We start from the raw sequence: 26911 nt of genomic DNA, 5'->3' as shown, positions 1-26911 counted from the left end.
TACTTGACCATATCAAATACAACCTCTTGTATATATACAACTTATTCTCGGATAAGTTGCCTACTTGTCTCTAATATTCATTATATAAACCCTCTTATTGTGGTTGTCATCAATTACCAAAATGGGGGAGATTGTAAGGGTATATTGCCCCTATGTGTGGTTTTGGTAATTAATGACAACCCCTATGGACTAATGTTTTCATTGAGTTTATATGAAGGAATATTCCATAGGTACTACTTGTATTCCATGTGTTGGATTCAAGTATAGATGACATGTAGATAAAGATACACCTTGTGTATTGGCATCAAGATCATCGATTTGCAGATCTATATGTGATATGATCAAGAAGAAGAAATGAAGAAGGAGTTCTTATGTGGAACTCAATATTGGCCATGCTCTATCCTATGTGATAAGCAATGAATGATCAAGATCTTGAGAGCTTGATTCCAAGTGAAGAATTCTTTATACACCTCAAGATAGTATGATAGAGTATGAGAAGATACAAGGTTGAGTTGGGAAAGTTCAAGATGAGCATACTGAGTGGATCACATACTTGAAGCTTGTAGTCCATTTGGTGATAATGGACATGTGAAGATGTGCATCAATAGAGTTTTCCCATCATGGTGTATGGGGGAACATTTGTGAGTCTTCATGAAGCGACAATGATCAAGTGAGGCATTCCGGCTTGAGTGGAGCTTGAAGAGCTATCATCAAGATCAAGCGGGATGCGCAAGGCAAAGGTATGGCCTTGATAGGTTTTCCTTTTACCAGTCTCAAGGTGGTTGTTGGGAGACCGGATTATAGGACAGATAGCCGCACTATCAAGAGGGGTTTTCGGTTGGGTAACTTGATCACATCGTCTTAGGGAGCTCAATCCTTTTCATACTTTGCATATCCCTATTGCTTCTTGGTGTTTCTCTGTGTGAGGTTCATGAGATTGTTGCTATCTTTACAAAAAGCCCAAGTTCATCGAAAACGGAGTTCGTATGACTCTTCTATGGCATTTTCAAGGTTGGGTGATTTTACCGGTTATTCATGATATAAGATTCTACCTTTTTATATTCATGATAAAATCCCCTCCTACAGATTCTTGTGTTTTCACTTTCTATAGGATAGCATTTGTTGTTATCTTTCAAACAAAACTGGTTTCATTCGAATCGGAGTTCGGGAGCATTCGCTATTAAAGAAAAAGAAAAAAGGAGAAAAGAATAAAAAGAAAAAGAAAAGAAAAGGGGCGGCCAGCCGGCCGACCGGCCTGCCGGCCTAGCCGCCGGCCCACCCGGTCCGCGCAGGCCACGGCGCTCGTGCCAACCGGGCCGAGTACTGAGGCGGCCCCGGTTTGGTCCGGCCTGCCCAGTGCGGCGCTCGGCCCGACCGGGCGCACCGCCGGCTGGGCCTTCTCTCCCCGCACCTCCACCTGCATGTGCCTCCCTTGCTTATCTCCCGCACAGCGCGCACGCTGCCCCGTCCGGCCGGTGGGCCGGCCCGACCGGACAGGCAACCGGCCTCCTCAGCTCCAAATCCGGTCGGCCGGCCTGGCAACCGGCTGTGCCGTTTTTCGGGCCGTTTTTCCTGCGATTTTAACAGTTCTTTTTCCCCAACGGTTATATTTGCTCTTGGGATATAAATAGCCCTTCTTCCACCTTGAGCTTAGTTAGTTGTTCCATTCTCTCTCCTCCATTGTTGCCTTTGAAGAACTTGCTCTCTCTCTTGTCTCCCCCCATGATTCTTGCTCATTCTTGAGGGATCTAAGAGAGGAGATCTAGATCTACAACCTCCACCAATCCATTTCTCCTCTAAGTGAGGGGAACTCTTGGGATCTAGATCTTGGAGTCTTTTGTTGACTTTCCCCATTGTTCTTCCTCTCCAATCTCATCTTAGCATTTGTTGCTTGGGTGGGATTTGAGTGTGAAGGACTTGAACCTCTAGTGTTCTTGCTTTGCATCATTGCATGGTGTTGAGCTCTCCACCACGATTAGTTCGAGTGAGAGACCGTGAACTTGTTACTCTTGGAGGGAGACCTCCTAGTTTGCTTGGTTGGTGCCCCGGTGATCTCTTCGTGGAAGATTGTGAAGCGCCCGGGCTTCTCCTTCGTGGAGCTTGTGAAGTGGTTGTGGAGCTTGCCATCTCCGGAGTGGAGGAAAAGCTAACCATAAGGAAAGGGCCATTATCCTTCGTGGGTGTGGCTCGGAGAATAGGGTGAGCCTTCGTGGCATGGGGAATCCTTCGTGGGACCTCCACTCCTCCAAACGTGATGTACCTTCTTGCAAAGGAAGGGAACACGGGAATACATCCTCGTCTCCGCGTGCCTCGGTTATTTCTATACCCGAGCTCTCTTTCCTTGTGATAGCCATCGTGCTTGAAGTACATATATCTTGCTATCACTTGTGCTACATATATCTTGTGCCTATCTTGCTTAGCTCTAGTTGCTATTGTTACACTTAGTTGAGATTAGCATATTTAAGGGTTGTGCTTGTAATCTAAATGTTAGTTTAATTCTGCATTCTTACAAGACAAATCCGTAAAAGTTTTTAATTGCCTATTCACCCCCCCCCCCCCCCCTCTAGGCGACATCTCGATCTTTCAGTAATTTTCAAAAACAACTTTTCACAAGTCTTCAATGCGGAAGTATAACTCAAATACTTTATCACTTTGATCAAATCGCATAGGCTTTATTCTCTTGTTAATTAATACCCTCCTTATTTCTGAAATTTGTTGAGCTCGTGAAGCAGTTTAATTTATGTTTTATTTAGTAAATACACATATTCACTTAATTTACAATAAGGATAAAAAATAATAATATCCACTATTTGTTGTAATAGAATACACCATTATGTATAGTGTTCAACAATTCATCACGCAATCTTTTTTATTAGAACGTGGAGTTTTACTCATGCGGCATATATAACATGTGTCAAAACATTATGCATTGAATGACTTGGGTGTTTCATCCAATATGAACAAACATAATTCCAATATGAATTTAATGATAGTGTCAAAATGATGTCATTATTAAGTTGGATATCTTTCAGCATTTCACAATGACTTGTAAATGTTTTATTTTGATCGAGATCACAATAAGAATAACTCATCGAATAATGTCAACACAAAGAATTTATTCATAAAAAGGGACAACAGACTTATCTTTATTACATACGAATAACTTGTCTCGCGAGATACAAGACACACTAAAAGAGTTCACGAATAATCATTACAACTTTATTCGAATTGATAACTAAGAATGTCGATGATGAACGTAAAGGGAGAGTGTCATCAGCCATCAACATCTTGCTCGCCATCAAAACACACGCGTCTCCTTCTCTCCCTACGGCTTCTCCTCAAGCGGAACGTCCTATTTTCAAACAAAATAATACAAGTATTAAATACTTGGTAGACCGTCATAAGTATTCGTAAGGAAAGTAATTATAATGCGTATTTAAATATATACCTTCTCCATCCAAGACTTCTCGTCGGATTGGTTCTACCATCGGATCTCTTATATTTGCTAGAATTTCATGAAAGTTGAACATCTTCTCTATCATGACATTATCCTTGACAAATTCTCCATAGCTTGGAGGCAGTGAACACATCATAGGTGGGTGTTCTCCTCCATTTTGGTCGAAAGAAATTCATCCAGGGCACTCAATTATGTCGACATATTTGGCGTTAGAAAATTGCACTTTCAACTCAGGGTCCATAGTGTTAAGCATGGCTCTCTAGATTACTATTTCTAGCTGCCGATAAAGGTGATATCGCCTCTTGTCGTCCTCATCCGTGGAGTCATTTGGTTCATCTCCTAAAGGTTCCTCTACTACGAAAAGTGTGTCACTTGCGCTAAGGCAACTTCTCACATGTTGGTACCATTGTACGAAGTTTGATCCATTATGACTAAGCGTCTTTTCTCGCACGAAGTGACCAAGGTGAGCCAGCACATCGGAGCTAGGTTGTCATAGAACTACAAAGATATTTGTAAAGACATTTATACTAAGTTCGTAATTATTGCGAGTTCAAGTTTTAATTAAATTATTTAAATGATCTCCCACTAGAAAACAACATCCCTAAGAAGTGATTACACAATCCCAATTTACCATACCACACCAATCATCACAGCCGGCGGCATAGCTGCAAGGGTGGACACCAAGTGTCGATCACATCATTCATGCGACTTATGCTCGATCTTTCGATCTTCTCTTGTTTCGAGGCCATGTATACACATGCTAGGATCACCAATTTAACCATAGTGTATTCACAGCGCAATGTGGCTTACACCCACCGTATGTGGACGCTGATATTGTCTGACACCCAATCGTCACGGCCTGCCTAATACCAGTGAACTTTTTTGGTGGTGCACACTATCTGGGAGAACACTTCTAATTGTATTAAATTCAAGGATCATCTTATTTAAAGCTTTTGTTGTTTAACTTTAACACTATCAATCAACTAAACCAGATGCGTTTGGGTATCTACATCAAATGTATTATGTGGCATGTTGTGGGTGCATCATCTATGCCACTACATCTCCATCGTGTGCTCTCGCATGACACCCACTTCACGGCCTCTCCAGTTGATCGACCATCATGGCGATGGGCTATCACTATGACTTAGCAAAAACTAGTATAAAAATACTTTACACCATGACCATAACATGTTACAAGCCCCTTGTAACACAAAGATAGACGTTTCTACTTTATTACTTGCAAATTTACGTGGCTGTTATGAATTTCACGAAAATAACCGTTCTTACCTACAACATGTAACCACAGCACCGATTAAATAATTGTTTTTACCACACCCATTCTAGGGCCCTCTGTTGCAAACTAGATGACCCGTTGCGCTATCGCGCAAATGGCAAAATTGTTTCAGAATTAAAATCATAAGTTTTAGCTTATTTTAGTATTAAGAATTAGCCTAGAATTTAACTCCCTTAGTATCTTGCTGACATACCATTCCATCGAGGTGCTATAATAAGATATGACAACTTAGTAAGATTTCGCACTATTTTTGTCATGCCCATTTGTCAGCGAACAAATACACAAGGCAGTAGAGACATGCAAATCAATGATATATATTTGGATTGTTGCAATAAATGTACTACATATAAGCAGCTCACTTAATAGAAGCCAACACCAAGGAACCACATTGAGCTCAAGTTTTGAATACACTACAAATAGCATCCTAAAATAAGCTTGTCTCATGGCGTGAAAATGTGCAGGTAAACAGTGCATGTTTTCATCACCGCTCTCCTCTTCAATGTATGATCCCCATGCATAAAGCAGGCATCTAAATCATCCCATAATAACTCACAAACCTGCAAACTGACAAACTTTTGTAATCAGGTCTTTAGACAAAGAATGGTCCATTCAAACCATCTCACTTGGCACCAAGATAGAAGCCATATTCAGCAAGGGAACACCATTATCATTCATCAGTCTCACCACTGAACCCAGTGATTTATGACTAATTTATATACAAGATAATCATATTAAAAGCGTCGTATAAATGACCTCTCATATATTCCAGATAACCTTTGATAGTTCATAGCTGGCAACAAGCCTATCAACAATAGGTAGAGAAATTGAGAAACTCACTACAGAGTTGCATCAAAAAATGATTGTCATTTTAGGAGCCAACTGTTTCAGAAAATAAATATGGACTGTTGATTAAACGAGCCAAGCAATCTGGCCCTAAACATACGAAATTATAGCTTCCATTGGCCTCTTTTAGATGTTAAAAAGCTACTACAACATCATCAATAGTCTTAAAATATGCCATTTGGATGACCAATATTTCAGTCAAGCAAGAACAGGGATGACTACAAAACCATTCAACCATAGCATATGGCTCCAGAGAGAGACCATACATAGGGGCTGAAGGATCAAGAGAAGCTCACCTGGGCTTCAGGCAACTTGTTGTACATTAATGCGGGCGTCTCTCCCAAGCTGCATGAGTGGTCATGAACACCGCTCCGGTAGCCTGTCCCGACGGGTGCGTTGCACGCCGTGCTCGCTGTTGTCTGGCATCTCTTGACCTCTTCTTTCCTAGAACTGCGCACATTGCATTCAAACAATCAATTAGCAATTGAAAATCAAGTAGAGTACCCCAAAAAACACTACAACCATGGTTAGCAGGTACGGCATGAGTTGAAAAAACAAATTTGATGTACATGGGGAGAAGAATAGTGGAGGAGAGGACATGAAATAGATGGAAGCTAAAATTTTGCAGATATGGTAATGAAGACATTATAACAAAAACATAAGTTGGGGGGAGATGGGAGGGTCATACCACACGCCAGTGAATGCCACTTTCCTTGTCTGTATCTCCATAACCGGCCAAAACGAGATTGAATAATAACCAAAACTTCCCCGCTAGCAACCTCCAATCTAGGCACAAACAAAATATAGATTAGGTTGTATAGAACAAATATCTGCGACAATAGAATGATTTCCTTCAAGAAAAGGAAAATAAACATTCTACAACAGCAAAGCTTGATTGGAAACTTTTGAAGTGCTCTATCATTCTACCCATTGGGATTTTCTTGCTGAAGTGAAACACAAACAAGAGTAGATGCCTGGAAAATAACCGCTACCTGGCCAAGTTTAGGTAGTAGTAGCCATATTCTGCGGATGCCACTGGGAAAGAAGTCTTTGAAACGAGCGAATGACTTATGGCTACCAACCTCGTCCCCCCCCCCCCCCCCCCGCTTATATTATTTCAGGATGATATCATGTTATTTCTCTCACATGAACCATTATTCTGTCCAAACAGTCAGTAATCACTCATTCATAAAAGGGAGAAAATAACATTGGTATAATATATACTGAAACAATCATGAAAAGTAATAATGCTTATAGAGCTAAGACGATCTAAGAGTAGAGTACTTGCCAGGTGGTTGAGTGGCTGAGTGAGTGATATTTGACTTTTCAGCTTGAAGTGACAGCCATTCTTCTTTTCCTTCAGGCCACACATAAAAAATCCAGCCCATGGGAGATCCACCAATGACATAAGACACTTCACGTGTCCACACAACTGATTGGTGCGGCTAGCTATCTCACTTGTATTGTCTTGGCTTTCTTCTGAAACTCCACTGCAGCAAAAGAAAATAGATATGATAAAGAGACTGCTACATTGAAATGGAGTAAATGGAGAGCCATATGTCCTAAGCTTCGCAGGCAAGAATAATTCCAGCTGGTCTGAACTCAAGTGCAAGGAAAACAATAACCACCTGCAGATAAAATAACAACTGTAATTTGCAAGGAGTTATAAAGATCCAAATATTTTGTCCAAATGGAACGAAAATCATAATGGCGCCATATTTCTCATATTAGAAAGGAGAATTTGATTTTGATCTCTCAAATTTCATCCTTGGTGTTAAATTAGATAAAAAAACAGTAACTCTAATCATGTGTACCTTTATGATTTTCATACTGAAAGACCATCAGATTTAACAAATCACGAAGTTTCCTGGATTCACTTTGGTGTGGTTTCTATCATCTGAGCACTCATTTGGATACACCTAGGAACTATTGTGATTTGATCTCCATACATAGTTACCTAAAAAGGCTGAGGATTGCATGCTTAAACCATACAAGTTTGGAACCATATAATCATCAAAAAATCATCTCAGAAAAGTAGAAATATATACAGTGATGCAAATTACAGTCAAAGCGCAATGAAGCTGTAGTAGTTGTAACAACAACACGATTGGTAGAAATGATGCCAGCCTGGCACACAAGGAGAGGACTCTACAACACAATGCTCCCAAAAGCCTCATGCTAGGAGAGTCGAGCACCACCGAGCCCAACACAAATTCACTTGATCTCGACATTGGAAACGCTCTAGATGTTCTCTCTAGCTGTTGATACCTTTCAGTAGCTTGTTCAAAATTAGGTTTATATATATTATCATTGTCCTACAAAAAATACAACATCAAAGCAAGAAATTCTGTTTTGAGGAGGTTTCAGGATGCTACCAATATGATATCTCTCTCACATGGAAAAACAACTATAAAATTCAAAATTCAATTTAGCAATCAATGATGAACCTCAGTAGTTCATTTATACTTTGTATGTATAACGATCGGTACTGAAAAATGTAGTGTTTCATCAAGATTTCTGTTTGTCTACTTTAATTGTTTGAACAAACTCATCCACCTGAAAGGTGTGAACGGAGCAGCTCGCAATTAAACCAGAAAAGGAGTGAACCTATGAATCTGTTAAAACAACAAAATAAATACCTAGCTTGCAAAAAGCCCGAATTGATGGGGTCATAAATAAAAACAACGGCAAAACAAGCATCTGACAAAGAACTAAGGCTACTGTTAAAAGGTCATAGCTTCAGAAAAATAAAGACCAGTTTTTTGTTTTCGTTATTTATAAAGTCACCCGCAAGCAGATCCCCAAGCACACAAGAACATCATCAGGCAATAAGCTTTCAAAAAAAATATCATCAGGCAGTACATCAACATAAATTAAAAATTGCATATATCGCTCAATCCCTACATTTTTGAGTTTTTTGTTTAACATCAACACAATTTTAGCATTTTATATAGGATTATCAAGAACATAAAAATCCATGTTAAATTCTGAATATCAAGAGAAGCGATACAACAATAATTGAGACGGGTTTGTCTATGCAGCAACAAAAAGCTTTAATACGCATTGCCTTTGCCCTGAGAATACATTTAGCATGTGATGTATGAAATAATAAATTGGGTGAGAATAGAACGAATGTTCTTTTTGGCTGAGAAAAAATGCAATACGAGTGTAAGTGGCATAATCTCAAACACACCAAAATCGTGTTAAAAACACAACAAATTTAGTTGGTTTTCTTTCAGGACAATTACCATGGCACACCAACAGCTAAAGAAAAGGAACCCAACAATACATCAGTTAAAAAGTAGCCATGTTGTCAGCCTTGCAAAAACTGCACTTCTGCACAAGCAAAGAGGCCATTGCAACTGTGCGAAATTGTGCTCTGTGTATTCAGGTAAAATAATACATAACTGGAAACATATAACCAGTTCGTGAGTAGATGCTAGAAAAAAACTTGTTATAGCTATTTATTCAGGCACCACCTATTGATGATCAATTATTTTAACTACAGGCTCATAATAAATAGGTGGAAGCCCATTTACTCCCACAAAGTAAAAAAGGCGAGTATGCAAACCTTTTTTTTCTTTTCAGCTGCTGGCTAGACTTGATATGTATTGCTGCCCCACTTCATCATCGTTACTTGAAAATTATGCAGTAGCTCAATGAATCTTATCATTTAAGGAAACAGAAGATCTGAAAACATATCCTCTGAAAATTGTGTCAGGTGCAAACAGACTGTAAGCAAACTATAAAATAAGAATGGACCTCTCACTCTTTAATCAAGCGATCTACAATCTGAATCTTCTTTTCTCTTCTACAAAGAACGCCAAAATCCCATAAGACCGATTGACCAAGTAGATGGGGCTTCTTTTCTCTGTTAGAAAAAACACCAAAACCACATCAGACTGACTGATCAAGTAGACGGTGGCAATGTCAAGCTTATTTTGTCATATACAAAATGGTGAATCAATTTCAGTTACCAGTCCTGTCACACATCGATGTGAAATATGGAGTTACCACTCCATATCTTCCCTCTTTCTTATGGATCCAACGCAATCTTCAAACTAATATAGTACCAAATATACTACTGCCTCTGCACAAAACAAACAAACGAATGTCCACAACATTATTTAGGAGCAGAGCACGTCAGTAGCAACATATAGAAATTTGAATTGTCAGTCACAGTATGGCATTAATATTAATTCTTGAAAGGATAAGAGAGTTAAATAATGGAACGGAAGTACCCTATACAATATTCACTTAAACCAAGCTGGCATGTAGTTTAAGTTACTAAGAGAAGGTATATGGCACTGACAAAATAGAAACAGATGGGGGCAGTAACTCATAATAAACTATGGTCCATTAGTTCATTCCAGAATAGAATCCTATTTGCATGTTGTACCTCTATACCAAAAAATATTTCTTTGTAATTCACGCCTAGTATAATTCAGATCTTAAGCTTATTAAACGGTGTCATATAAAAAGGTATCATCACAAAAGGTCAAAAGCATTCTTCAGAAAGAGCCAATAAGTCCATCCTACTAATGTCGATTTTCTGGAAAAGAACATACTAAACCTATAAGTGGGATTGGATGGTCTATAAATTACAGAGGATCAAAGGCAAGTTAGAAACCAAACTGACCAGCATAGTTTCTTTAGCATGGCAAGCCACCTTCATAAAACTCTAGGTAGTATATGTAATTTACTAAAAAGGAAAAACACACGTTCAGCACCTACCTCACCCAACTGGGCATGCACTTTTATCCAGTAGGCACCGTTGCCTCCTTTCACAGTGAGGCTCAGACAATTTACAGCAGTGTTGATAATCATTGTGTAATAAACTTGAGATTTGATAGCGGAAGCAATTGGCTTTTCCAATTCTGCAAGCCATTCATTGTAGAGAAACAAACCTCCACTCCAAACTCTTCCATAGAAATAGACACAAAATAAACCAAATCAAAGAACAGTGGGAATTCACCTGGGGCTTTTGATCGTGTTTCTAACCATGGAAACCTCACGGCCCATGGTCTGGCATGATCCAGCACCATCATGTCGTACAGCTTCCACAACGACTGCAGCGGCGACGCGATGAAGCGCGTTCATGGCAAGTCGTCGGATCCAACACCCACCACACCCCCTCCTTCCACGCTTGAGCCGCCGCCGTGCTGCTCTCTGACATGGCCAAGCCAGCCCCTACACCCACGCCAAATTTATGTTTAGAAGATATAGACTAATTATCTTTCACAATAGCGCTGCAACATAAACACGAGTTCACAATAAGCATCTGTAGCTACATAAATTATTTGTTTCAAGCTGAGCGCCAAATTTTATTAGGGGGTGCATAACAACAAAACGAATTTCCATGCCACCATAAATAGTTTCCCCATCAAACGGAAGTAAAAAACATAGGTGCAGCCACAAAGAAGGTAACCGTTGTTGAGAGCTCGACCATGAAATCATGACGAGGCCCTCTGCACAAATCTTCTCAAATTCCTATAAATGAATTGTTATATATATGAGTTCAGATATATTATCAAGGTAATTACAGATTACCCTTAATTCACCGCTATTGATATTTGCATTATTCGTTTTTCTTTAAAAATGCAATACTGTATTTCTCTTTTCCATAAATGTATGAATGAACTTGAAACATCAGTACACAAGCACCAATAATAAATTTTGCACGTACAAGAAAATTGCTACATTCGCAGAATTTCACCCAACAAAATTGTCTCCAAGATGATGAACCAATATGATGGTATAACTATTATTGTTCTTCTCCGAATAAAATTACAGAAGCTTACCACCAAATTGTTTTGAGTGAGCTGCAACCTACTCCCTGATTAGTAGCATCCATCTGCATGATTTATAATCAAATTAGAAAAATAGATTGGTGGAAGGGAAACAATACCAAGCAAGATGTGTGTAAACCAGGTACTGCAGTTGCTAAAATGGAGAAAGAAGGGGCAGCCTTTGACAGCCTGCCTGGGTGTTGTGCAGCACCATAATTGCAATCAACTGAACGGTTCCCGGTCAGCCGCGCTGCTCTTCCTCCCGTAGGCATTTGCGCTTTTCCTCTCTCCTTGGATCCGCTCGAAATCAAGCTTTTCCGCATCGCTCACCATGGCCTCTGTGCCCACGCAAGGTCGTCGTTGCTCGCTCGAAATCCGCCACCCGCTACACGATTATAGCAGAAATTGCAGGTTAGCAAACTGGTATAAACACATTTTTTGATACAAAATTATATTGGCCTCCTAGATTAAATAAATAACTTCATGCACATATAATTCTCATTGGTGATTAACATGGATCATTATTATGGTATAGTGACAACCGCAAAAACATGAATAGACAACAAAATAATTAAAAGAAGTCGAACCAAAATAAAGAAGTGGCAAACCTTTATAAATACATGATTGGTCACATAGTTGCATTAGCTCCGAAGCATAAATAGAAAATGTCATAACATAAAGAATAGTGGTCAACAATGCTCGAATAAAAGAAATCATTCAAAATATGCCATTTACTTTAAAACAGTCAAGGTTAGCTTACTCTAAAACAGTCATGCACTCTGTGGACAAACCGAATCATGGTTGGTTTAGTTTAAAAGAAAAATCGCATCACACTTACAATCCAAGTATAATAATTTCCATTACTCAAAATACCTGAAAACACAAACTGTATTAGAATCACAGTAAACCAACCTGTTATATGGACTGACATGTCAAACTCTGAAGTGAAACACATATAAGAGTAGATGCCTACAAGTTTACCTGCTTTTACCATCTCAGGGAATGGTCCAACAAAGAAGGTGCACTGAGCTGCAAGATCATCCCAAAGAACCAGTTTGATCTCATGTCCTCTGCATATTAAGACAGAACTTATTAATTAGCTGCAGAAAGCATATAGGTACAAATAGAAAAATTGTAAAAACATAAACTTCAGTCATATTTCTAATTCTAAAAGGCATTAGCTTCAGCCACATGGAAAAATCGTCACTGTGAACAAAAAATGCAGTGTTTCATCAAGATTGCTATTTGTCTACTTTCGCAAACAGAACCAAACACAATTTCAGAAAACATTGGCTGCTCTCCTTGTGATACCTTACTAAGCTTAGTGCATGTATTTATTTTGAGTTCTACAACACAAGAGCTTCATTTTAATTCCGAGATCATGTTGAACACTACATACTTGTTAATTACATATAGATCAAATAAGCCAATTCCCATATTCAGAAAAATAGTTATTCCATAATGCAAAACCGACCAAAGATGAATATCCTGATGCTAAAATCGACTATTTGACGATCAGTTAACTAATATAAAATCTGAAGTTCCGTTAAAATGATGAATCCTGATGCCCAAACAAAGCATGCTGGACAAATATCATCACCTAACTAATATCGAACCTGAAGTTTCATTTAAATGAACCATTGCTTGTTATCTGCAAAATAAAATAATAGTAGGGAAGAAAATTTGGATTTTATCACGTCAACTTTATGCCTATGAGTACATAATTGAGGTTTCCATAGAAAGTGCCACCAAACTACAGCCATGCCACTCAATTAGCTTTGAAAATAGGAACAGCTAATGCAGTTTTTTACATTCTTCAAGAATGAATCAGAACTCTCCAAACTAAAACAAGTAAGGTACCTAGTTCTTAGGGATGAAGGGGAGTGAGGCGGTAAGGGAGGCAGCAGGAAAGGAGAAGAGAACCGAACCAGCCAAACAGGCAAGATGAACTCCTCGTCCTGCAGTGCCGGAACTTTTTGGAATTGAAGAAAAAAAAAAGTAGTGTTGAGGATCTGAAGCACGAACATGATGAAAAATTGGGAATCAAATTAGTCCAGATGGCTTACAAAGAAAGAGGGGAGGCCGCCTGCTCTTCCCTCCTGTTGCTGGCCTCCTTCCTCTCCCCTGCAAGTCCTCTAGGCGGAGCACCGCCGCCCTGCTGATTCTTGTCCGCACTGCCCTGCAGCTTCTTGTCTGTAAATTCAGCCACCTAATAGTTTCACCGAGATCTATGAAATGGAGATATGTCTCATGTGGTACCAACACATCAAAATACAAGCCTTGTGAACCAAATTAGAAAGCATGACATCATTGCCATTTATTTATTCTAGTTTCTAATTAACTTAATCTATTTCATAGCTTGTAGATATTTACCCACCCACAAATTAGGCATGGTAACCTTCCAAAATGTACTACTATGCTCTCATCACATTTTGCACCTCCTATATCAGAGTGATTGACTCAAAGAACAAAGTGGTGAGACATAGATAGCAACAACCCGATAGATATTGATAAGAAAGAATAGAGGGAATACCAGTAGAAACCATTTGCAAAACTTTGGGGCACAGCAGCACAAGCGTCAGAGCTGCAATGCTCCAGCCCAAAATATCCCGTACATTGTGTCATCTATTAGACAGGGACAACACCAATAGCATCTCTTTTCCAATTCCATTTCTCCACATTGTTCATATTTCCTTGAAGTATGAAACCACATTGTTCATATTTCCTTGAAGCATGAAATTTCTGCAATACTATGAAGAGAATCCCACAGAACCTAAGCACTCACCTAGGACAAAGAAACGTTGTATTGTTGCTCAACCCATCACCATTCCAAACCGTCGACTGGCTGCAATAAAAACCAAAGAAAATCAACCAAACTGAGTATTGCCAATAACCCCAAATGCACACCCTAGAAACCCAGGCTCCAACCTGCCAAGGAACATATGAAGAAACATCAGCGGCAGTAGCAGGTTGCCCGCGTTCCGAGGATGACACCACGCACAAATTCGTCCAGCTTGACGCGGAGGTGTGGATGCTGTGGACGAAGATAAGGAAAGCGGACCTCTTAGCCAGTAGACCGCCGGCTCAATCTCGTGCATAGTGCCAAAGGCCGCCAGTGTCGACCCGTCCTCCGTGAGGACGAGCTCGTGGTGTACGGCGTCCTCCGCGAGGACGAGCTCGTAGGCGGCATCTGCACCGCCCCCACTGTTTCTTGACCGCATCCCTCAGTGAGGACGAGCTCGTGGGCGTCGCGCCGCCGCTTCTTGCCCGCGCCGCCCCCTGCTGCCTCTTCTCCGCGCCACACCGCTGCTTCTTGCTGGCGCAAAGGCCGCCGGTGTCGACCCATCCTCCGTGAGGACGAGCTCGTGGTGTACGGCGTCCTCCGCGAGGACGAGCTCGTAGGCGGCATCTGCACTGGCCCCACTAATTCTTGACCGCATCCCTCCGTGAGGACGAGCTCGTGGGCGTCGCGCCGCCGCTTCTTGCCCGCGCCGCCCCTGTTGCCTCTTCTCCGCGCCGCACCGCTGCTTCTTGCTGGCGCCGTCGTACCGCCCGCCGCTGCCTCTTCTCCGCGCCGGCCTGCATCATCCACGCCGCCGCCCCGCTTCTGCTTCTCCGCATCTCCCGCGCGCCTCTGCCTCTTCTCCGCGTCGGCCTACAACCTCCACGCCGCCGCCTGCAAATCCAGCCCTTCACGAGCAATGGAAGACGCCCAGCCACCGGTAGGATCCGCCGCCACAACGATGTGGGGGAGGAGCGGGAGGAAGGGGCACCAAGCGAATGGCGATGATCTCTTGGCGCGGGAGTGGTCCGCCGCCACAACGATGTGCGGGAGGAGGAAGGAGCGCAGATGGGAAGCACATGGTCGGGAGGGGATTGGATGGTTATCTCGATCTAGGTTTTTACCATGATGTGTGATCCATGCGACGTGAAACGAGCAGCGTCCCTGCCTCTGTTCGCTGGTCCCGCACACACCTAGTCCCACCCGTCAGTCACCTGTCCAGAGAAGCAGCGGGTGAGAAAAAAGCTACCACATCGGACGGCTGCTGTCAAAAGCGGGTTGGAAATTCTACTGGCGCAGGGCTAACGAGTGGTCGCGATGTTTTTGCCCCTCTCAGGTGCCTCCAACGCGCGGGTAGTCTAGGAACATTTATAGAAGTAATTCCACACCGCTAATGTAAGAGAGACATAAACCCCCAAGCCGCATACATGGTACAAGCCATGTGTCACGTGCGGAACCATGGCAGTTTTGTTTAAGTGTACGCGTGAGATCGGTCAGGGCCGCTTCATCAAACAATGACATAGTAATAAGCAAGTACACGTGAGAGGGAAACTGAGCCGACTCTGATCATGGCGGATGACAGCGACGCCAGGTGCATCTATGGAAGTATGCCTCCCTCGAGGACCCAACCTCCATGCCGCTACCGGAGGAGGACGTCTGATGGCGTACGGTGGAGGCGGGGTGGCGCACACTTCCTATTTTTATTTTTCGTAGCGCATCTCCCGACCCCCCAGTCCAACGTTAAATCAGGTCGGCCAACTGCTGTTCGGGCAAGATTTTGTGTCTTGCGAGATTCCACCAGAGCCTAGTTCTTGGCGCGCAACCACCTTCCAGGGTCAACCACACACCAACAACACAACCTATGACCACCAAATCATACAACTCCAAGAACTCCACGACCATCCTGGCCCATACGGCAGGAGCACTGACGTTTGGTGCATCTACGGCAGTACATCGAGCACCTCCCTCTAGTCCCGGGTCTTACCGATGGATCCCAACCTGATGCGGTGGGAGGCCGACGTTCGACCGTTGCATGGTATCCTTACGGCTTTTTGTTTGGCACCGTACGTCATGATCGCTGAAGGCTAAGGGACATTGGTTTCACGAGGTTCCACTCCCTCCGGCACCTTTGGGAGATTATGCATGGCAAGATTATGGCAAACAAACCGTGATTACCATTGTGCTGGCGTAGTGGGAATGTCAAGGCGGTTCAGAGGCTAGAGTATCTCCACGCTCATGATGTGTTCGGGACCGCTAAGTGGTGTCAGATGCAAGGAGACAAGACCCTTCAGTTTGTTCTACGACCAGGAGTGTTCACAAATGGATGGGGTGAAGATGATACTACGTGTCACACTGTGCGAATAACATTTTTCTTGAGTGGTGTTGTCCATGTCAAAACGCTTCGCGTGATGAATGTGTGCCTGGCGATCAGTAATTTGCAGCAGTGTGCTCGACAAGTGGGGCGGCAACACAGAATGAATTCGGTTTTGGTGGTGCTCTTTGAGTATCAAGTTTTAGTCTCTGGTGTGTAAACCCTATCTCTGGTCTTGTTTGGTTGTACCTAGCAATGTTGGCTCTCTAGTCGGTCCTTGTTGAAGGTGTTGTCTGGAGATTGTACCTTCTCTGCGTGAAAACCTATGTTTTGATTTTGATGGTTAGATTGGGTGACGACAATGCTTGTGCATTGTTACCTTCCTAAAAGCATCACTTTGGAGAACCTTTCTCGGAGTCTAGGTGTCGTTAATGGTGGAGGTTTGTTCATGCTGCTACGTGCCTCTAATTTGTTTGGCCGATTTTTTTATAGCTATGTGCATCCTTAATGTCTAGATTATATCTTGACATTATATTGTTGCAGAGGCTATATATAATTAATATCATCCTTATACTCATATATTTCCTTTATGAAAAAAGGTGCATGGGCTAGGGTGTGACAACAACCAAGAGCTATAGCTATCTCTGGGATGAATCAATAGTTCAACGACTTGCCATGCAAGGGTTTTCGTTACAGGATACGATAACATGTCGAGATAAACCTTGATCAAACTTTCACTTTTATCGTTGATCTCAACATACTCCCTACATTCCAATAAATAAGGCGTATAAATAAATAAATAAGACAAATAAATTTAGCAAACAATCAACATCCTCTAAGCTTGACCAATGCTATAGGCTAAAATGTGAACATTGAGGATACCAAATCAATATTAGTAGATACACCATTAAATATTTTTATAGTATATTTATTTATGTTGTAAATGTTCACATTTTTGTTTTCATATTAGGTCAAACTTTATAAGCTTTAAATTTTGACTAAATTTGTAAGTCTTATTCGTCGAACCGGAGGTAGTAGTGTTTGTCTTTATTTTATTTTGTACGATATAATGTATTACATCTAATTATAACGCCGGATCAAAGTGCTGAGAAGCACCGCCTCTCATGGAAAGCACAGGGTAGGGTCATGTGTGAAGTGAGATCTCATCTAAGTTTCACTTAGACCTTCTTCGGTGGGATTGAACGGGACTGGCATGGATTGAAAGGAATTAAATCCCATCTAAATCAAAATCCCTCGTAAGCACCTTCAGTTCACTTGGTATGTAGATTTGCTGAACAAGGGCTTATAGTTTATTTTTGATTTTCTAGTGTAAATTTTGAGACCAAAATATGCACTCAAAAAACGAAAAAACTATAGGTGAAATTTAGGTGGGGTTCCACTTGACACCTTGGATGCGGGGAAACTTATGTAGAAGAGAGAGAGTGCACATTTGAATGTGAAGCTAGCAGTCCCGAGTTGCACATTGGACTGCGGTGTGACGGCATCGAAATGACAAGCGTGATCGAAGGCATGCAAGAATCAACAAAATTAAAAGAATCGAGGAATAGTTAACGATGACAAGAAATAGAGAAATATAGCCCAGTTACGATCAAGAGTTCAAGACTGAAGTGCTGGTCGAACGTAAACGTCTCAGTCATCAAGTGTTAGGACTGGCGGCAAGAAACAAACGCAATCCTACATGGATCTAAAGCTCAAGTGCGGCATGCCCAACACGGACGGGTATCAATCGATCACAGAATGGCAAAAGGACGTCGGGCTAGGCGATGTTGTCGACGCCGCCGGCGACGTTGCCATCCTGGCCGCGGCCGTCTCCCTCGAGTGAATCGGTAGGCGGCTCCGTCGCTGGCAGGAGCGGCGTCTTGGTGTCGTCGGCGGCGTGGGTGACCGGCTTCGGCTTCCAGAGCCAGCAGGCCAAGTGCATCAGGAGCAGGAGCACTGCGGAGAGCGCAGCCACCCCGTTGGGAACCTGCAATCAAACAGCAGGCGCATCTTCTAGTTAGTTACAGGCCAGCGATCCCGTCCAGATTATGAGCACGCGAGGAGAAGAGAGAGAGAGAGAGAGAGGACGAGGATTGTATAGGTCGGCGTACCACTGTCAGCAAGTCCCGAGGTTTTGCCTCAAAGGTATTGTATGTCCATATGAAGCCGTTGATGATGGAGAAGGTGGCCAGCAGTGCCGACGGCATGCCTTCCATGGACCTGGTCCCCCAGATGATGCGCTGCATCAACACGTACATACAGCCGATGATTATTTCGTGAGTCAATCAAAAAGAACTGGAGGAGGGGATCGAGCAAGCGATGGAAACAGCACGGTGGCGTGTAGTACCACACGGAGGAAGGGAAGCAGAGGTGTTGCCGATCCGGCGGCGGCGCACAGGTAGCCAAGCACCAGCGCGTCCAGCATGCCGGCGAAGAAGAAGCCCAGCAGCGCTCCGAATCCGACCAACCCAGGAACGATGTAGAGGAGGGAGAGCACCCGGTGTACCGGGGCGTAGTAGAAGAGGAAGACTCCGGTGTAGACGGCCTGGAACGGCACGCCCAAGGCGTTGCGGACGATGAGGGCCTCCCGGCGCGGAGGCGTGAGCCCGTACAGCACGAACAAGCCGCAGGTGAGAAGCGCGGCGACGTACGGCACGGCGGAGCGGCGCCCGACGGACTGTGCCCGCTTGACGTCGCGCATGGTGGTAAGCCTGCGATTGGGTTGCATCAAGCATCTCAGCGAGGTACTGCTCGGAAGCAAGTAGCTAGATCTCTGCGTGTGCGTAGCAAGGGAGGAAAGGAGGTAGCGAGACGTACATCGGGAACCCATAGACGGCGAGGGCCGAGAGGTAGCCGAGCGCAACCAGCACCTCCATTCCGCGACGCGAGAGATCGGCGGAGGAGGACGAGAGGTAGCAGATGGAGACGGCGTGTGTGGGTGCGTTGCGTCGCCAGGCTTGATCGATTTTATAGCGGATCGGGATTCGGGAAGATACGGGAGGGGCGCGCGCGTGGTAAAATTTACAGTACTGTTTGGGTCACTTGCTTGTAACTAGTAGCATCTTAATTAACCGTGAGTAGAAACTTTTACACGAACAAAATGCGTGTGCAGGAATGATTAGTAATTTACCCGGACGATTAACCGACTCATGCCGCCAGCGCGGGCTTATCTTGCGGTGGGGCCGCAGAAGATTCGTGGGGCCTACTGACTCGACCATGGTTCAGTGAGCAAAGGCGTTAATGTCGATCGGGGTTAGGCCGTTACTTACCGTGGTTTAGCGGTGGCGTAGTGTTTGTTACGAGGCTAGCTGTCCGTCACGCATGCATGCATGCCTGGTGCTGGTGACGTGTGGGCTGTTTAACGAATCGTGCATTGTGCCAGCTGTTGCGGCAGACGGCTCCTGGTGGTCGCATGCACAGCAAATCACGTACGTACGTACATAGCCCTCAAATTTAGTGTTCAACTTATTCTGCAAACAAGAACGATTAGAATTCATCCTCCCTCACAAAGTCATAAGCTAGATTGAGCGGCGCCCAGATCCGACCCGCTTCATAGTCAAAATAAATTTGTCGTATATATTCAAAATGCATGCTAAAACATGTCTACATTCCTTAAACCCGTGACAAGTATTTAGGAGCGGTGGAAGTAGACTATTTGCAACATCTTTTTAGCAAATCAGGTTAGTTTGAACTAGCTCAGCTTACACGGGATTTCCGCTTGCAGCCCAATGTACACCCTACTTTTTAGGAACTTGATCCTACTGTTTAGACACACCGGCTGCAAAGTAGAGTACATACATGTATGCCTTCCCGCCTTCTTGATCAGCTCGCTATGAAGAATTGCCGCATTAAGATGGTGGTTTCGCTAATTCTTAGTCACCAATAAATAGTGCCGTGATCCATGATAGCCTATGAGTTGTACATGGATTGAATCTGGAGAAATGTTTCAGTTCGTTACACTGTGTCATGATACGTGCAAGCCTGTGAGTTGCACGTGAATTGGAGCTAAGGTTTTTTTTCCTTGTTGTCATGATTCGTGTTGATCTAGAGAGTTTTCATGAGTGGCAAGTGTGAGATCGGATGATATCACCGGACTGAGAATTTACTTCTATTCTCAGTCAGATTGAAAATTACTAGTCCCTCTATTCCATTCCATGAAGATTGTCTGAGATTTGTCAAAACTTAGATGCATCTAGATAGTATTATACATACATCCAAATTTTAATAAATCTCGGATAATCTTCATGGAAGGAGGGAGTAGATCCCTTGAAGATATGTTTCTTTTTCATGACATCCGTACGAATGCTCTCACCACTGCCCAAAATCGTACATCAGCCACATGCAAAGCCAACTATCAATAGAAAAAAAGGTAGAAAGTAAGTTTGCCATGTTTACATGAGAATCTAAATATGAAGAGAACGAAAGTAGAGACTAGTGTTTGAACTAAGAAGTTTGAAATCCACAAGTAGAGGCCATCATCAACATATTAAGAAGAGATCAGTATAAATTAAGAAGTTTGGAATCCTTGTGCCTACGCACTCGCGTCCTTGCAGATTGAATGGTGAGTCTTGCCGTTGTCAAAGCCCACGAATTTTACGTTAACAATCTGAAATTATACCCATGGAGTAACCCGGCAACTGTACACTCATGCTAGGCACCCCAGGTGATCGCCCTTGGCCGGCCCCACAGAAGATTCGCTCCAAGGTGGCGCCTATCAACTTACCCAACCATGGTTACCAACCATCTCAAAACCACGGTTGCCAAGGAATTAATACGATTGCGTAGCGACGGGTTGGGTGGATTAGGGGTGCGTGTCGTGTCAGTTTGTTACGTTCGCTAATCGCTACCGTGTTCCGCGGTGCCATACTGCCATGGCCGCATGGGTGCAGTGCATTTGAGGAATCGATCGGGCCGTTTATCTAGGGCTGCTGCGCCGGATTGTTCTAAAAAAAAAAAAAAGCTGCTGCGCCGGACGGCTCCTGATCGCAGAAATGCACGGTCGGACGCCCGGATCAAGTACTTCACCCTGAAAATGGTTTTAATTTTATTTTAAATATTAAAGCCTAAGATCAGCTTTAAATTAATAAATCGACAACAATAGATTATATGGATGCCGAGAACAACACAACGAAATTAAAAGCAAACACCAGAAATGCTTGAAGAATAGCTTGCAACATCATGTTCCTCTTCAACTATCTGCAACCCGGTGCGAAGTACTCAAGAGGAATGCGACAGTTGTGGCTTGACAAGGGAGAAACGCCAGGTAATTGCGCATCAGCCACATCTAATCCATCGTCGAAGAAGGATCCCTGCCTCCTCTCCCTAGCTCAAAGGGTGCCGAACCGCCGGCTAATGGAAACGCTCCCCTGAGCCTGGATGCAGAATAATGGCAAGGACCGAAGTAGACCAAACCACGCAAGCAACGCGAGGCCAAACACATCGAGGAGCACCTCAGCAGACTGGAGATCGAACACGTTAGAGACGAAGCTGCTGGGGAACATTGGAGAAGACGCCGACACACCTCCAATCGCACATCAAACGCCCATACCCACCTCAAGCACCCCAAGGCCATGCCTTCAGCAAGGGGAGCAACGCCACGAATCCATTGCGGCCCAATCCCGAATTAGGTTTTCACCTGGGATCTTAGGAGGAGGGGCAAGGATAGTACCTCGACGGCGCCCCCAACAGGGAAGGCGGTGCCCATGGACGCCATCGCCGTCGTGACCGGCACCACCGGTCGGAGAGTCCCGCCAAAATCTAAGCCGATTCAGAACCAACAAGATCAGGTGCATAAGAGGAGAGGAGGAGCTGGCGGTTTGCAATTTGACACCAGCGACCACCGAGGGCCCTCCCGGGCCAAGACCAGCACCCGCCGGCTCCGCGCCATCCACACGGCCGCAGAGGCCGGCCCACACCCGCAGGCACCGCTCGCCGCCAAGCCGGTGCTGCCCCACCACCTAACCGGCCGCTGCACTGGGATCCCGAGCTCCCACCGAGGCCGCCACCGACAGAGGCCGCCCTTACCTAAGGCCGAGCCATAGGCCAAGCCATCGAAGAAGGGGAACCACCGAGCAGACACATCGGCCATGGCGAGCCTGGCGCGGTGTTCCTCCACCTAGCCACTACGCGGGGAGCCAAGAGCCCAGATCCCCACCGCCACCTTTACCGGCTTCTGAGGCTTAGCCCGGCGGCGCTTCCGGGGGGCTACGGGAAGGAGAAGAACGGAGGGGGAAGCGGTGGTGGCCTAGGGTTTAGCCCCCTCGGTCGCCGGGAGGGGGCGACGCGAGGGGAGGGTTCTCTCGAACATCGGAGTTCGGTTTTAAATTTGCACTTTGCAAATACATGTAATATTACGTGAGTCATTCAGTTTATTCTCGAGGACGATTCAACTAATCTTCACAACATTTTCTCTTGGAGAGAGTGCGTAACAATATGTCACAGGGCCACTATTTTTTTTACGGTGCCAGATTATGAATTACTCTTTTTGTTTCATATTAGTTGCCGCTGATTAACAACTTCTACGAAACCGATGGAGTATACATTCTTTTTAGAAAGGTTTTAGAAACACCTAGTACCACGCATGCATATAGATCGCCATTGCAACATGCATATACTTGTGTATATCAAGTATAAGAATGCATGACAAAGCTTTAAGATTAGTGAAATCAACATTGGCGCATGTCTATTATGGAACAAACGTCATCTCCCACTAAATAAAAAATATGCAATAATGTGACACCTAAGGCATCAAACATGAGTTTTGATCCCTACAAGGATCAGGGTACAACTACCCTACTCATATATCATTGTTGTTGTCATGGAAACAACATAAGTGTCGGTGGTATCTCTTCTCAAGTGATTGCCGCAGGATAGGAGTACGAGCCGGGTGTGCTATGATGGTCTTGTGTAGTGACGGTGACAAATTGACTATACACTAACAAGTTTGATATGCCAATGCTTCTTGAATATATTCGACCTCCCGTTGGAACACGATTTAATCATGTGTTTGGAAAAAACGTCAGAGGCTGGATTGACTTAAGCCTTGAGTCGTAATTGACTCTTCAGGGGAAACATCTCTAGAGATATAAACATGACCAATGATAGGATCTAGGCATTTGACTCCTTTATGATGGGGACTATAACCAAGAAAGACACACTTTTTGGAGTGAAAAGAGAGTTTGTGTTTATTATAATATGAAGTTGTATGGAACTATCTGGGGTGTGCAAAACAGAATGACCAATATTAGCAATAGTCATACCTTGTCCACCAACATTGTGGATTTGATCTCGGCCTTGATAATTCTCATGAACATTGAGCTTGTTGAGTTGTCCAGTGACATGATGTGTGGCTCATGTATCAATGTACCAGTTTGTGTCTACACCATAGGCACCCTTCTGCTCCATTGAAGTGTCATCTTCATCATCATCACCATAGCGCCACCAACAGTCAGGGGCAGAGTGACCCTCCTTTTTGCAGGTTTGACAAAAAAACTCCTTCCTGGCATGGAGAAGCAACACAATCCTTCTTTCCCCCTTTCTGTCGACGTCCCTGATGACGCTGCTGATACGTCTCCGACGTATCGATAATTTCTTATGTTCCATGCCACATTATTGATGATATCTACATGTTTTATGCACACTTTATGTCATATTTGTGCATTTTCTGGAACTAACCTATTAACAAGATGCCGAAGAGCCAGTTGCTGTTTTCTGCTGTTTTTGGTTTCAGAAATCCTAGTAAGGAAATATTCTCGAAATTGGACGAAATCAACGCCCAGGGGTCTATTTTCACACGAAGCTTCCAGAAGACCGGAGAGTCAACGAAGTGGGGCCACGAGGCGGCCAGAAGGTAGGGCGGCGCAGCCCCACCCTTGGCCGCGCCGACCTGTCTCCTGGGCCCTCGCGACGCCCCCTGACCTACCCTTCCGCCTACAAATAGCCTTCGTCGTGAAACCCCCAGTATCGAGAGCCACGATACGGAAAACCTTCCAGAGACGCCGCCGCCGCCAATCCCATCTCGGGGGATTCAGGAGATCGCCTCCGGCACCCTGCCGGAGAGGGGAATCATCTCCCGGAGGACTCTACACCGCCATGGTCGCCTCCGGAGTGATGAGTGAGTAGTCTACCCCTGGACTATTGGTCCATAGCAGTAGCTAGATGGTTGTCTTCTCCCTATTATGCTTAATTGTCGGGTCTTGTGAGCTGCCGAACATGATCAAGATCATCTATCTGTAATGCTATATGTTGTGTTTGTTGGGATCTGATGAATAGAGAATACCATGTTATGTTGATTATCAATTTATATCTATGTGTTGTTTATGATCTTGCATGCTCTCCGTTATTAGTAGAGGCTCTGGCCAAGTTGATGCTAGTAACTCCAAGAGGGGGTATCTATGCTCGATAGTGGGTTCATGTCTCCGTGAATCTGGAGGAGTGACAAGAACCTCTAAGGTTATGGATGTGCTGTTGCCACTAGGGATAAAACATTGATGCTATGTCCGAGGATGTAGTTATTGATTACATTACGCGCAATACTTAATGCAATTGTCTGTTGTTAGTGTGGTGACCCTGCATACCACTGCATGTTGTAGTATGCCAGTCGTTGATATAACATTCACGAAGTACCATTCCGCAAATATTACATCCCTCAGAGTAGTACAACAGAACATAGCAGGGTCCATAACTCATTCATTGATTATTACAACTATCATACACATGTCATCTTGGAGCTCCTCTTGGGTCCGGAGAGGAATACTCCTAGGTTCGAGGCGAACCCAACTTAATTTACAATATAAGAGTCGCATTAAACTAAACATTTATTTCCTCGAGCAGCTAAATACTAAGAGTTCGGGCTGCTCGGTTACTACTACTATCGGATATCTCTAGGCTTGTTCTCCTCCGGAAGCCTCCCCGGATCCGTAGACGATGATGTAGTCTACGCCTTCAACACCTCCTGAGAGGTCTGGTTCCTCGTAGCCGATGATCTCGGCTCCTTCATTGTTGTCGTAGTCCTCCTCCAGACGATTCAGACAATCTAAGCATGGGATTTAAGAGTGGTATGAGTACGAGCGTACTCAACAAGTTCATTATAGATAAGAGGTGTTTCATGCACTAGCTACGATATTAGACCAGAAAGTCTAATACCAATCCAGGTTTTGGTAAACATTTCTTCAAGTGATTGCTTTTATTTCAAAAAAACTATGTCCGTCAGCCTTCACCGGTTTACTAGAACTTCATGGAGCTCCTTTCCGGCCGCGTTCGCAGTTCCTCAATCCCGGAACAGGGAGTGACAGGTCACAGTTCTTTACACTCTGCAGAGGTGTGTTGCTTTACCCATAAGAGATCTTAACCTTGATGCCAACCGGGCAGCTTTCCCGTCCACACTTCCTTCGGTGTGAGGCCCGGTATAAGGTCTAGCCAATCATGTTCCTCCGCTACCTCGAACACCCACCCTTTGTTGCATGCACCGACCCTGGGTCCTCGCTGGTCCCATTATTCCCGTAATTTCAGGGTGGACCCCGACCACGACGACGATGCAGGATTGAACCAAACTCCTTCGCCGGTAGCTGCAACCCATCATAGACCACATTACCGTGGGGAATTAGAAGGGGATCCCCACCCACCAATTGTTCCGCAAGCAGCAACCGTCTACGGTAAGCAACAGCTATACCGTGGGGAATTAGAAGGGGCTCCCCACCCACCAATTGCTCCGCAAGATACAACCGTCTACGGTAAGCGCATCCGTTGATGATCGAGAGGTGGAAACACTTTTGACTACTCCGTCCCACTCCGGATCTTATGGTTAACACGGGTATTACGGCACAAGAATCACTGGCGACATTTGTTGTTTAATCCTAGATGGATATAAACCCGTGCAATGGAACCTCCACCATATCAACTCAATCCATGGTTCCATTGTCCACCACATAGTCATATTCATAGTTATGAAAGTAGTGGTTTTGATTTTTGTGCAATAGTGATAACCATAATACTTTGCAGGTAATTTGATAAAAATACTCAAATGACATGAGCAAGTGATGAACTTGCCTGAACACTGCAAAGTTTTGCAGTTGGAAGGTGTGGACTGACCCTTGTCCTCTGCCTCTGAAAAATAGCATCATTGTCCGATAAGGGCAATGGTTAAAGAAGCAGTTATGCATGATTCCAGTTTTAGGGTTTGTTCCCCCCTTCCGATGTTGTCATTATTTCATGTAAGAGCTTAATACTAAGAATAATTTGAGGATACTTGATTTAAAGTAATATACAACCTTGAAATGTTGTCAAGGTGTTTTTAAAGTCCAAATACATTAATGGACTTATTTTCATTATAGAAAATTAGGTGTGTGATTTAAATAATCAAAATAGGACTTATTCTTAATTGTCTTCAAAAATTCTCTTTGATATTTTATTTAAATAGAGGATTTTATGCTGATCT

The 26911-nt window shown here is 43.9% G+C and overlaps 1 protein-coding gene and 1 long non-coding RNA gene across 3 annotated transcripts; both read right to left on the bottom strand.

Annotated features, from left to right (window-relative positions):
• Positions 1–5041: 5041 nt before the first annotated feature.
• LOC127335501 (uncharacterized) lies at positions 5042–6670 on the bottom strand. Of its 2 annotated transcripts, none has more exons than XR_011751100.1 (3): positions 6283–6670; positions 5891–6044; positions 5042–5315 (listed from the first exon to the last, which is right to left on the bottom strand). It is a non-coding gene; the product is annotated as an uncharacterized lncRNA (long non-coding RNA). The 2 variants fall into 2 exon arrangements; XR_011751101.1 differs by having other exon boundaries at positions 5042–5308; positions 6283–6667.
• An 11583-nt stretch (positions 6671–18253) lies between these two features.
• On the bottom strand, positions 18254–19352 carry LOC127329276 (bidirectional sugar transporter SWEET4-like). Its single transcript, XM_051355807.1, has 4 exons — positions 19294–19352; positions 18824–19187; positions 18588–18716; positions 18254–18463 (listed from the first exon to the last, which is right to left on the bottom strand). Exons 1-4 carry the CDS (start codon positions 19350–19352, stop codon positions 18254–18256), a joined length of 762 nt encoding a protein of 253 aa, XP_051211767.1.
• Positions 19353–26911: the final 7559 nt, after the last annotated feature.

The sequence above is a fragment of the Lolium perenne genome, chromosome 2 (assembly GCF_019359855.2).
Source record: "Lolium perenne isolate Kyuss_39 chromosome 2, Kyuss_2.0, whole genome shotgun sequence".
NCBI classification, from domain to species: domain Eukaryota; kingdom Viridiplantae; phylum Streptophyta; class Magnoliopsida; order Poales; family Poaceae; genus Lolium; species Lolium perenne.
This window is presented reverse-complemented; position numbering and strand designations above follow the sequence as displayed.

What these genes read in the sequence shown, in the direction of transcription:
- LOC127329276 (XM_051355807.1), bottom strand. Translation starts at nt 19,352, where the DNA reads ATGGAGGTGCTGGTTGCGCTCGGCTACCTCTCGGCCCTCGCCGTCTAT. An exon ending in GCCGTCTATGGGTTCCCGAT is followed by an intron (nt 19,188 to 19,293) that starts GTACGTCTCGCT and finishes ACCCAATCGCAG; the next exon opens with GCTTACCACCATGCGCGACG. An exon ending in CTCGGGACTTGCTGACAGTG is followed by an intron (nt 18,464 to 18,587) that starts GTACGCCGACCT and finishes GTTTGATTGCAG; the next exon opens with GTTCCCAACGGGGTGGCTGC.